The sequence below is a fragment of the Peromyscus leucopus genome, chromosome 2, assembly GCF_004664715.2.
Source record: "Peromyscus leucopus breed LL Stock chromosome 2, UCI_PerLeu_2.1, whole genome shotgun sequence".
Lineage (NCBI taxonomy): Eukaryota > Metazoa > Chordata > Mammalia > Rodentia > Cricetidae > Peromyscus > Peromyscus leucopus.
The window spans coordinates 60,953,920-60,966,538 of NC_051064.1; the positions used below are offsets into that span (position 1 = coordinate 60,953,920).

A 12,619-nucleotide genomic window follows, 5' to 3' on the forward strand; every position below is an offset into this window, starting at 1 on the left:
CCAGGGTGACTTCTTCCAAGTGGCCTAACCAAAACCTTCTCCTGGGAACCAGGCCATGAGGCCATTAACTAACGCACCCTAAGAACCTTGGTGCTTTAGTTAATGGTAAACCTGATGAGTCAGTGTGAAAGTGAGGGTGTGATATCTTGGGCCTCATAGGATTCCTGGAACCTAGCCAAGAATCCTCAATGACCAGAGTTGTTGTCAGGATGTATGTATAAGAGGCTGCCATGAACTTGACGTTGCGGCACATGCCATTAATTCCAGCACTTGGGAGGCAGAGGCAGACAGATCTCTGAGTTCGAGGCCAGCCTGGTCTACAAAGCAAGTTCTGGGACAGCCAGGGCTACACAGAGAAAGCCTGTCTTGAAAAACAAAACAACACACAAACAAAAAGGCCACCACAAAATGCCACTTTGATCTGGATATGCACCCAGCAAATTTGTGACTTCTGGATGGGAGGGGCGGAGCGGTTTGTGCTGTGGGACTGGAGCCGCTCCCTAACATGAGCATGCTCAGAGAAGAGCTGCTGCAGGGAGTGGGGGAGAGGGGAGGGGGGTGCACCTTCAAGGAATGCAGAGCTCCCAACTACTTAGCGCTTTCCAGTTAACGACTCCACTGTGCAGAGAGGCCGCCGTGCTCATTCGGAAACCACTTTGGGAAAAGTTATTCCCTGGAGAGTGACACAGAAGTAACTAGAATCTGTGACTCCTGGGGGCTCAAGGGTGCTAAAGTTCTCAGGAGCTACCCAACGCCCAGGACAGCTGCTTTCCATTTTCAGTTTGAGGAACATGAGATGAGATCAAAGCACTCCTATGTGGCTGCGATCTTACTTCGAGGAGAATGGATGCACTTAATTTTCTTGTCCTCAAACCACCTCCTTCGATCTCTCTTTTAGTTCTCAGCCTCCAAAGATGCAGGAGGCAAGGATTTGTGTGTGTGTGTGTGTGTGTGTGTGTGTGTGTGTGTGTGTGTCTGTGTACGTTTGTTGGGGGTGGTGGTGAAATGTTATTATAGTTTGGCTTTTGTTCCTTTGTCTTTAGAAAACATACCCAAAGCATCAGGGATCAGGGAAAGCGTTACACAACCAGAGAACCAAGCACTAATCCTTGCTCCATTCTCTACCAGCCTTGAGACTCTTGGATCGGGTCATAGGAGCCTCAGTTTCCTCATCGTGCTTCTCCTCTCCTGGGGTGAGGGTGCTGCAGGATGATTGGGATCCTGCCTGTAGCGCGCATGAGCAGTGAGGATATACAGTAAGTGCCTAATGTTTGTGGATTTAATGGTGAGCAAGACAGGAAAGAGTATATTCCAGGTGGCTGCTATCCCTAACTGGCTTCTTCTGGGTCCACTAAACATGCAGTCACAACTCTCCAGTTCTGACCCTGAACACCTTACCTGCACCACACACACACACACACACACACACACACACACACACACACACACACGTATGCACGACACCCAGCCCCAAGGGACTTTTCGCTCTTACAACCTAGATCCCATTTCTCATTGGAATTTCTCTCCCACTGGAACAAGTGGGAGGTAGATAGGCTGAACTCCCTAATAAAGCTCTCCAAAAGAGGTCCAGGAGTGATGTCAGTAACCCCAGGGGTGCAGGAGCTAATCTCTGTGCGGGCAGTAAGCGGAAGGGGCTCTGGTAAAGGCTGCGGGGTACTCACCTGTGCCACGGTGGACACATAGACTAGGGATGCAAGGAAGGTTAAGAGTTAAATCGGTGGCCAGGGCTTGTGGTTGGGTATGAGATAAATGAAGCCGGCCAGACAAGAGGAGAGATAGGGCTCTGGGCCAGTCATGGCAGGCCGCTGGCTCCAGGAGCCCCTTAGAACCTATATAAGAAGCCATTGTTCTTCCATGTGTCCTTGATTCTAAGGCAGCTGATTGTGACAGACTAAATTGTAAGCCTGGATGGCTTCTAACAAGAAGCTTCCTCCTAGGAGACACTCTAGGCGACCCCATAAACAAGGAAGTAACCACAAAAGACTGTAACTTGGTGGCTGGGATAGAGTTAACACCCTTTGCCATGGTAAAGCCGCAAGCTGATCCTGTAAATAAGAGAAGCTTAGCATGGTTAACAGCCCTTGAGACGCCTGCAAGGTTGGAAAGTAGCTGGCCAAGTCAAGTGACCAAGGACTCAGAGAGCTGAGGTCAAAGCTAAAGTCAGAGGTAAACAGAGCGGGGCTTCAATCACCCATAACTGGGTGGGCGTGTGAGCGTAATGCCGCTGTCCATCTCCCTGGTCGGATGAGAGAACAGTCATAGAGTGTGTGGTCTCTCCATTGGCTTGTCCCATGACAGCCCAGAGAATTAACCAACCTCAACAGACTACGGTGGCTTTTTGTCAAGTTTCTGCCACTGTTTCATAGAACCTAAACGAAGGAAAGACAACAGATTTTTCTTCCCTGGGACACACACACACACACACTCTCTCTCTCTCTCTCTTTCTCTCTCTCTCCCTCTCTCTCTCTCTCTCTCTCTCTCTCTCTCTCTCAGGAATTTAGGTTCCTTTTCCTCAATTTTTCACTGTTCTGTAATCTTTCTTAGTAAAGCTTACATTCTGCTCTCCATACTTTGAAGAGTTGGCGTCCATTAACTTTCTTTGGTCTAAGACAACAAACAGAACTACTGACCCAGGTCAATCTTCGATGATTGACTGCTCCAGCATCTTACGCCCTTGGGTCATGCACAACAAGACTTTGAAGGGTCCTATCACACTCAAAAATCACAAATCATCAGCATGGGAGAGACAAGCACACAGTCTCCCCAGGCAGCTCCCATGAAAGAGACAGTACTCCGTTTGGAACATAGGTGTTCCGATCTGCTTGCTTACAACAAAACAAGAGCCAAGCCAACTTCCTGTGTTAGCGCCAGTCACACAGAGTGCCCAGGACCATGAGGCTGCAAGGGGCCAGCCTCAGACCCTGCCCTCTGCCTCAGACATGCACAAACCCATTACTCAGATGGAAAGAACTGATGGGGAAGGCAGAAGTCACCAGAAGCCAGGAACAGAGCTGGGGCTAGATCTAGACTTCCTGCCTCTGAGCTTCCTGATCTTTCCACAGATCCAAGCAGCCATTCATCCTGGATCTGCATCAGCTCTGCATCAGGCCTGAGCAGCAGCCAGCGCTCTGCCCTCACCCCAGGACCTCCTGGTAGCACAGCCAGATCCCAGGGCTCCAATGCCTCTTAAACTGTTTCCATCCCAGGACTGAGCTGGGACCTGGCCAACTGTGAGGGTGAAGGAGGTTCTCCTAACTAGAGATAGGCTGGCTCCCAGGAAGAATGACACAGGCCCTACCCCTGACCTCTGCTCACAGGGCTGGAGCTGGGGGTGAGGGGCTATGAGGGGTGCCAATAGGCTGAGCTTTGAGAAGGGGGTCTGGGGTTGGGTTCATACAGAAAGCCTCCAACATTCTTCTAATGGCTCTCTTTGGCTAGTAACTTTAATCTTCCGGGTACTTCTCTCAGCTGGGGTAAACGGTCCTCTTTCTCCTCCATAGAGAAGTCCAGGATAAACAATGAGATGTCTTTAGGGGCTAGAGGTACATTTTGACCATATCAGTGACCAACTCTCAGAGGCAGTGAGATCATCATAGTAACCAGTGGGCAAGCAAAAGCTGGGTGACCACTTGGTAAGGCTTTTGGAACAAGTTTCAGGTCTCCACCCTGAGGTTGTAGAGAGAAAATGAGAGGCCAAATGAATGGGCAAGGAAGTCCAGCGGGAAAGCCAGCCAGGCTGGGTGCATCTTACCTGGGAAGCCTTGTTCCTCCCCTCATACAGCAGCAGCTCCTCAGACAGCAGGAGAGTCCGGGCGGGGTTACAGAGATCTAGGGGCTGAAAACCAATCACGCTGAGTGGGAGTGCAAAGGGCAGCTTGCCAAAGCCAGATCAGAGAACTCTCTCGCAGAGGGAGAAGACAAGACTGCCCGCCCTCCTCCTGCCCCTGACCCCACGCACCCCTCACACCCACCATGGAAACAGAAAGACTCTGCTCCAGCCCTGCGCAGCCAGGCCTGACCAAAAGAGCTGCTCTCTCTACAGGAAGTTCAGCCACAAGCTCAGAGCCTCTGCAGACCTCCCCTGATGCCCGCCCCCACACCAGGCTCCGAGGCCCTCCCAGCCCTCCTCTGTCCTGTGTATGCCTCTCAGGAAAGTCTCTACTGTCAGGCCCAGGAGGGGATCTTGAGGGCCCTATGCCAAGAGACTTGGCCACTCCAGTCTCTTCAAGGCCAAGTGGGTCCCTCCCTGCCCTGCTCAGGTCCCAAGCTGAGCAAACTGACTCCTCCTTCACCTTCGTCCGTTTCCCCAGCAACCAATTCCCACTCAGACCCCTCACCCCACCACCCTGCCTAGCCTAGCTCGGAGAGCACACCCCGACCCACTCAGACCCCTCACCCCACCACCCTGCCTAGCCTAGCTCGGAGAGCACACCCCGACCCACTCAGACCCCTCACCCCACCACCCTGTCCAGCCTAGCTCGGAGAGCACACCCCGACGCTGGCTGACCACCCGGAAGCACCTGAGAATGTATGTTTATCGCATGACCCCCGAGTCCCTTGACCTCAAGCAAGGGGCTGCAGAAAGATAATGAGACAAGTACCAACTGTGCACTCCAGCAGGGGCGGGGCTTCAAAAGGGGGCTAAATGAGACCGCTCGGGGATTCAGGAACAGACGGGAAAACTGATGGAAAGCAAAGCAAGTCTGGTCAGCAAGCCAGGCGGGTGGGGTGGTCACTGGTGGGAAGTGAGCGCTCCACAGTAAGGAAGAGGCAAGATGGCTCCTGAATGGACAACTGATGGCTACTCCTTTATCTTGGTAGGTATTCATTCTCCAGTTCTTTGTTTTGCACATGTAAGTGTTATGCCATTTTTAAAATCTTGATTATTTCTTTTTCTTTTTTCTTTTCTATTTATTTATTTGAGACAGGGTCGCTCTGTGTAGTTCTGGCTGTTCTGGAACTCCCTCTGTAGACCAGGCTGGCCTCCAACTCAGAGCTCTGCCTGCCTCTGCCTCCCAAGTGCTGGGACTAAAGGTGTGCGCCACCACCACCCAACTTGAATACCCCACAATTTAAACATTTTCAGTTTTCATAATTCTAAAAACTAATGTAAACTGGGTGTGGTGGTGCATGCCTTTAAGCCCAGCACTCAGGAGGCTGAGACAAGTGGATCTCTGTGAATTCAAGGTGAGCCTGGTCTACATAGTGAGGTCCGGAAGAGTCAGGGCTACATAGAGACCCTCTCTCAAAAAACAACAAACAAAACTCTAAACCTAATTTAAATTTAAAAAAAAAGTACTATATTTAGTTATGTGTGTATGCACATACACACATAGGTATATGTGGGAGCAGGCACACACACACACACACACACACGTGGAGCAGGCACAGCACAGGTATGGAAGCAGAAGGAGAACTTGTAGAAGTCGGTTCTCTCCTTCCACCACGTGGGTCCCAGGGATCAAACTCAGGTTGTCAGACTTGGCAATGGGCACCTGCCTGGACAGGGCCAGCTGGTTAGCCTTAATTTGTAACAAAAATTAAGACAAAACCAAAAATAACCAGGCAGGCGATACGCATCTTTAATTCCAGTCCTCGGGATACTGGGGGGAGGTGGGGATTGGTGAGTTGGGCCGCCCTGAGCTACATAGTGAACGCCTGTCGAAAGAGCCAAGGGTTGTGGGTCCGGCTCGGCGGCAGCGCGGGACAACAGGAGCAAAGCCGTGAGCGTGGTCCCCAGCCCGACAAGGCAAGGGAGGGAGCAACGTGGCAGGAAAGAAGAGTGTTTTATATTTAAAATGTTCATGGAAGCGACATCCGAATGAGAGCACCACCGAAGACTTGAGAGGAAGGACACACAGTGCATTTTCAATCCCTAGTCGCCAGCTGCCTAAGCTGTTCCCAATTCCTCGGTATGGTGACGACAGCAGCAATAAACATACATGTGCAAGGATCTCTGTCTAGGATAGAGAGCCCTTTGGACATGTGTTCAGAAGTGGTATGGGTAGGTCATATGGCAATTATGTGTCAATTTTAAAAATCCTCATGTTGAAAATGTGGTATATATGTGCAATGAATTTTATTCAGACACATAAAAAAATGACATTACAGTATTTGCAGGAAAATGGACAGATCTAAAAAACATATTAAGTGAGGTAGTCCAAACTGAGAAAGACAAATAGAGTACGTGCTTTCTCATATGCAGAATCGAACTTCAAATGCTTTTGTTATATATACACATGTGGGTGTAGGTGTGGGTCACATAACCAGAAAAGGAACCACAAGAGGAGAAAAGAGCTGCTGAGGAAAGAGGGGAACAGAACATGCAGGGCATGGAGGTGGGAAAGAGGTTACGACGGCAGGAAAGTATTGGGGGTCAGGGTGTGGGAGGAGAGGATCGGGAGAGGACAGAGAAAAACAAATTGTGTTTGAAAACACCATAATGGAACCCAAGACTTTGTAAGCTGGCAAAGTCACGACAGGAAGGGGGAAAGAAGGAGAGACATGGAGAAGTGAGAGGTGTGTGACTCCTGCGTGGCGATTGCTGGCCGGATGTGTGTGTGCCTGAGCAAAGCGACTAGCCACAGAGGCTCTTCCTCAGTCCGTTTCAAACATTAACCCCCGTGGATGAGGCTGCCGATGGCACTGGCTGACTTTGCGTCATCCCTTTCCCAGCCCCAGAGGATGAGGAGGCTGGGAGGAAAAGAGGGGGCTCCCTCATGGGCTCCCCTGATCATCTCCACAATAGGAAGCCAGTTCTCTGTCCCCAAAGGGGGCCCTGGATCCTCGATGAGGCGCCACCCTCAGTCCTGGAACCAAGGCCCCTGCCTGTCCTCACTTCCTCCCGAGGGAACCCTGGGGCATGCCACAGGCTCACCTGCACAAAAACAGGGAACACCAGGACTTTGGGGGCCAGCGTGACATAGGTGCCGTAGCTCGAGTGCGGGACATGTGGTCTCAGGGCCGAGCAATCTTGGTAGTTGCTGTGGCTCTTCATGGTCTGCACTGTCTTCATCAGCCGGGACTTCTTGCCCAGGCCGGTGTACGATTTCCCTTTAGTGGTAGTCCCTGGTTCTGTGGAGCAGAGGTGGGGGACAGAGAGTCACTTCCATCATCCCTCAAAGGACCCCCCCCCCGTAAGAATAAGAAACAAGATCCAGTCAGTGAACCCTGTCCAGCTGGTCTCAGCCTTAGCCTCAAGGAATACAGAGAGAGAGAGAGAGAGAGAGAGAGAGAGAGAGAGAGAGAGAGAGAGAGAGAGAGAGAGAACTCCAGAGCTAGGAGGGAGCCACCAGCCCACACTGTGACAGGGGGAGTTACTCCCCCCTCCCCCCAGTGACCCAGGCACCAAAACAAACCTATCTATTTATCAGCTTTGCACTTTTGAAAACCAAGAAATTGTCTAGGCATGCTGGCAGACGCCAAGAACCCCAGAATCCAGGAACCTGGAGCAGAAGAACCCAAAGACCAGGCAGCCTAGGCTGTATGACAAGATGCACAGCAAGGCTGTATAATCCCATCTCAAAACAACAAAACCACAGTGCCACGAATATCAAGGAATTGCCCAGGCCTGACCTCACTGATCCTGGAGTCACACATGGAACGTGAATCAGAGCTGGCTTCACAAGCGCGCGCGCGCATGCGCGCGGGGGCACCCGCTCATCCTCCTGCTACCATCCCAACCCAGACCTCCTGCTCATCACCTCCCAGGCTCTGTGGACAGAGGTCTGTTCCCTGCGGCAGGGACAGAGACAGTATGCTTTGCCCATGGACCTCGGGGTCCACACCTAGCGCTAGCCAAGGTAGCAGGAGCCCGCCTGGCCACCACCATCAATTTGTCTAGGATAAGAAGTGGCATTTGTGTGTGCTCTGGGGGCAGGCAGTGGGAACAAGCCCCAGTGATGGGACTCACACACACCTAGGCTCCTTCCTAGGGTTCCTGTTGCCAGGGGGAACCCCACCAGCTTCTCCCTGACGGAGTCGCCCAGCCTGGGTCTCAGAGCCCAGGCTTCCCCCGAGCTTTCTGCAACCAGTGAACAGGTGGCCTGACCCAGCAGCATCTCGGGGAAGCTCCCCACCAACGCAAGGCCACAGCACAGAGGAAACAGCCCAGAGGGTTTCATACTTGCTTCCTCCCCCCGCCACCCCCGCCTGCAATGCCCCTTCTCACAGAGAGGTGAGAAAAACATGTCAACGCTCGCCACCCCCACAAGTGACCAGTGATCACCGTCTGGGGGCAGCACTCAAACCACTACAACTCAAACCACTTCCTGCCTGTTCAGGGGTGGCTTAGACGGTACACAGAACAGGTACCCAGATGGGGACGGAGGCACAGAGGCAGGGAAGGCGTCCCCCCAGCTTCTCTTCTGACCCGACCCTGGGAGCTGAGGGGTTGGTTGTACAGCAGCTGGCCTTCTACTGGAAAAATCCAACCTGGGTCTCCAGACCGACACTAGGTTCGAGTTGGACAAGACACCCTGAACACGAGCGATGACTTCCTAAGTCAGAGGCCAACCCTGCAGCATGGAGCTCTGTACCACTGTATAACACAGGTCAGGCTCCTTCCCTGTCTGAGACAGTTTCCTCTGTTTGGAAGCAGAGACCATACACCTTCCTGTCTTGCCTGGGCCAGGCAGTCAGGTAGAAACTCACAAAAAAAGGTCCCATGAGAAGCAGGGCTTGGAAGGGCCAGGCTGGTAGGTGATTGCAGGAGGGATGATCAACACTAAGCCAGCCGTCAATGGCAGCACGACCAAGAAGGTCAGCGGGCCTGGGAGCGTGCCGTGAGTGAGGTCTGGAGGTAGATGGGTTGAGTGGACATGGCCCAGCCTGGACCAGAGAAACAGGGTCTGAGGCCAACCAGACCCAAACGAAGGAAGGATCCAGTCCGCAGTGGAGAAACCGAGGTTGAGACTTACACGAGATTCCTTTTCTTTCCTGGCCCAGCTGCCCAGTGCTGGCAAAGGATCTTCCCCTTAGACATCAAGAGTCACACATCAGCCGCCTGACATGCCTCTCTGCTTCCAGAGAGGAGGGGACTGCTTAGTCCCATTTTCCAGATAAGGGAACAGAGGCCTAGAGTGCCTGGGCGAGTTGCCCAAGGTCATTCGGCTGGCAAACGACACCAGGCAGGACCGGCCGATCTAGGTGGCAGCCACTCCCGAAAGCTACCCTGCCACACCCGCTGGAGATATGGGGCAAGGGGTGTGGCTCTCCGGAACTGATTTTCCAAGTTATCATTTTTTTTTTTTTTAGAACAATCTAGATTGCAGCCTGGTTGCGGAGCCCTGGAAGGCAAACCCACCTGTCACCTTGGGATGATGTCTGGCCCAAACCCCGTACCATCTCCATTTCCTCTAGCATCTGCTTCACTGACCAAACACAGTAATTACAGGGCTTTGCTCCCAGCTTCCAAGGCGAGCCCTGGCAGTCCTCTGGCTCTGGCAGTGGTGAATCTGAGGTCATTCGGCCTTTACCGGACAGCGGTTCTGGGGCATATGCCAACTACAGCCAGACAGGCACTCTAGGCTCCGGAAAGGTCTCAGACCCTGTTCAATGCAAGATGGCTAAGTTGTCCCTGTCCCTGCTATTCAAAGCATGGCTGAGCTCCTGAAAGGCCACCTCCTGGCAGGCTAGAGAAATCAAAAAGCCAGCACCCTGGTAACAACCCTAACCTCTGAACTCGGGTCCTGGGGCTGCAAAGAATTAATGCATGGGAATGGGAAAAAAAAGTTATCTTTTGACACTAAAAGGATCACTGTGCTGAAATAGAAATGAAATAAAGTCAAGATCTTGATACAGGGGCTGGGAGGAAGACGGCTCAGTTGGCAGTGCTTGCTGTACTAACCGGGTGGACCTGAGTCGAATTCCCAACACCCTGGGAAAAAGCTAGGCATGGTGGCACAAGCTTGTCATCCCAACACTGAGGAGGCTGAGACTAGCCAGCCAGCTCACTCAGCAGTCTGAGGTCCTGGTGACAGAGGGTGTCTCAATAAAAACAGCTCCTGGGTTTGACCTCCGGTCTGTGCATGCACGCACACCCACACACATACAAACATGTGCATGCGCGCGCACACACATAAGATCTTGACAGTAGGAATTCAAAACATCGCCACTGTTATTAACACCATCACGCTTCCTTATTTGTCTCTTCCCCTGAGGCTTAGGTGACTAGGCCCTTCTTGGCACTGTATTTCAGAGAGGGGTGAAAACACAGCCAGGTTTGGGACTGACCACACAGGCATCTCTAGAGCTTTGTGGGAAAGGATCGGAGAGCTCCCAGCCCAAGTGCATGCACCCACACAGGTGACACACCTCTCCAGGTCCCTTCCTCAGTGACTCGCCTTCAAAACCATACAGACAAGCGGAGTTATTCTCCTTAGCCACTCTGCCAAAGTTCCATCAAGTTTCTGTTGCCTGACGGGCCCACAGAAATACTCCAAGCCCAGCCCTGCCCCTAATAAAGTCACCATTTAGCAGTGACATATTTCTTCTACCCTAATGTGTCCACTAAAAGCTTTTAGACACTTACTGTTGAATCACCATCAGGATCCTCCCCAGGAGGATCACACCTTCTTTTCTGGCAGGCAAGGCCCAACCTCCCACAGGCCCCAGCAGGGAGAGGAAGGGGGTGCCTTCTATCGCTAGTCCCGAGCCTGATGGGAGCCCCCTCTCTCCATAGGCCTGAGTGCCTACTTTAAGAATCATCTTCTCACTAATGGAGGGAAACAGCGCAGAAAGAAATCTGAGAGAAGATGGGAGAAAGCCACTCTCAAGGAAGAAAGCCAAGGGTATCCCGTGGGCACAGAAGACAGGTTCAAGTGCACTCAAGGTGGCCTCACAGGCCTCATGACATGGCTAGCCTCAGCTTTGTAGACCAGTTGGACTTTTGGCTCAGAGCTCTGTGGCAGGTGTGTGAGGTCTAAGAGCAGCCCCCGGCCAGCTCCCGCAGAGAGACCCATCTCCCAGGCTTCCTGGAGAAGTGGTTGCTTTACGCCGGCTTCCATTTCGGGCCAGAATGTACAGACCAACGGAGAAGAATGGACTAAACAGCAGAGACCTCTGTGCGGCTCAGAGACGGCTCTCCTGTACCATCTTTCAGCATGCAGGCCGCTACGCACAACTGTTTCCCTGCAGAATCCTCCAGACAAGGCCCTGAGCAAGAAGCACTGGTTCTATTTTCTAGGTCAAGTGAGGCAGCTTGAGTCCCACAGTGAAGAGTCCGACCTGAGGCCTCAACATTCCAGGACTGCTTCCCATGCAGGTTCAAGCACGGTGTCTACAGCCCCTAACAGATACGGTTGCTCGGCAACACTGGATAACAGCCAAAGAAATGCTCAGCATCTGTCTCTTGGATGGTTCTCATAGAGTCCTCCTCTACCAACTCAGTTCTCACTTAAGGAAATACACACTCATTCAGTGAGGGTACCAGGAGGATCAGGTGTCTGTGCCAGTATGCTGGGTAACCCCAACTCCATTAGAAAGGCCTCTGAACTCAGAGCAGGAAGCCGGGCCCAACCTCAGCTGATGTCAGCTTTCTCCCCAGGCTGAGAGGGCTTGGCGTAGTGGACAGCTCACCTTCGGGGATGGCATCCTCCTGATACACAGGCCGCAGCAACTGCAAGGGAAAGACAAGAGACCCGGCTTCAGTCCCAGGAACAGGGCAGCAGGTAGCCGCGCACAGACCTGGGGTGTCACAGGGCAAGAGGAAAACTCAGGGGTCCTCTTAAGGGGCAGAGGTGGAACGGGGCTGAAAGAGGCTTCATGCACCATGAAACTGTGGCCCTCTGAGAGACCTCAACTTCCTTCACGGCAGCTCGTTCCAAAGTGCATTCCATGGATCACCGGAACGGTGGGACTGCCACACCACAGAGGTCTCCTCACAACCCAATTTTCTGTGTGGGAGACACGCTTAGCCTCCCACAGGGACCCAGTGCCCTTCCACAGCCAGCTGTCCATACCTGGCTCCCAGGGTTCAGCGGGGCCAAGATGATGTAGTTGGGGTCGGTGGCGGGGGTGGCCCGAGACAGCGCCGGCAGGGTGTGCTGGCCGCTGCGCTTGCCCACCTCGGTGTAGCGCTCCCAGCCACCGAGCAGTAGGCCATCGGAGCTGTCACACACCAGGTGGCAGCTGTGGCGCTGCTCGGGACGGGACGGGGCCCCGTGGGTACAGTTCTTCTCCCTCTTGTTAGGGGGCGACAGGAGGTCGTGTGTGGGTTTACAGGAGGCCCGCCGCAAAACTCCGCCATCCGGCCCGGGCTTGATCTGGGGGACCACACGCCACACGAGCAGGATGATCTCGCTAGGGCAGCTCCTAGAAATCCCACAGAGAAGTTCAGACTTGGGGAGACCAGAGTCAGCGAGGGTAGGAAGCCCGCAGGGCAGAGAGCAAGTGAGGGGAACCAAGCAGGGGCAAGCAAACGCAATTTTCATGTAGTCCTTCTGGAAGCAGGCCAAAAGGGACCGTGAGGGTGTGGCCCCCCACGGAGTCAAGGAGCTCAGACATTTGACAGACTAAACTTTAGATTGTGCAGTAGAGACAGCTGCACTGTCTACACACCCTTACACAAAGGGTCTAGCCATTCAGTAGCGTAATTAGT

At 53.0% G+C, this 12,619-nt stretch overlaps 1 protein-coding gene across 6 annotated transcripts in view; it reads right to left on the reverse strand.

The window, feature by feature from the left end:
• Rgs3 (regulator of G protein signaling 3) overlaps positions 1-12,619 on the reverse strand; it is a 123,943-nt gene that overhangs the window by 66,580 nt on the left and 44,744 nt on the right. For all 6 annotated transcript variants that reach the window (XM_028858017.2, XM_028858020.2, XM_028858018.2 and 3 more), the window contains 4 exons: positions 11,982-12,333; positions 11,599-11,638; positions 6,899-7,095; positions 3,773-3,856 (listed from right to left, as the gene is read on the reverse strand). In XM_028858017.2, the coding sequence (XP_028713850.1) occupies positions 3,773-3,856; positions 6,899-7,095; positions 11,599-11,638; positions 11,982-12,333 (673 nt within the window). The remainder of the gene's footprint in view (positions 1-3,772; positions 3,857-6,898; positions 7,096-11,598; positions 11,639-11,981; positions 12,334-12,619) is intronic.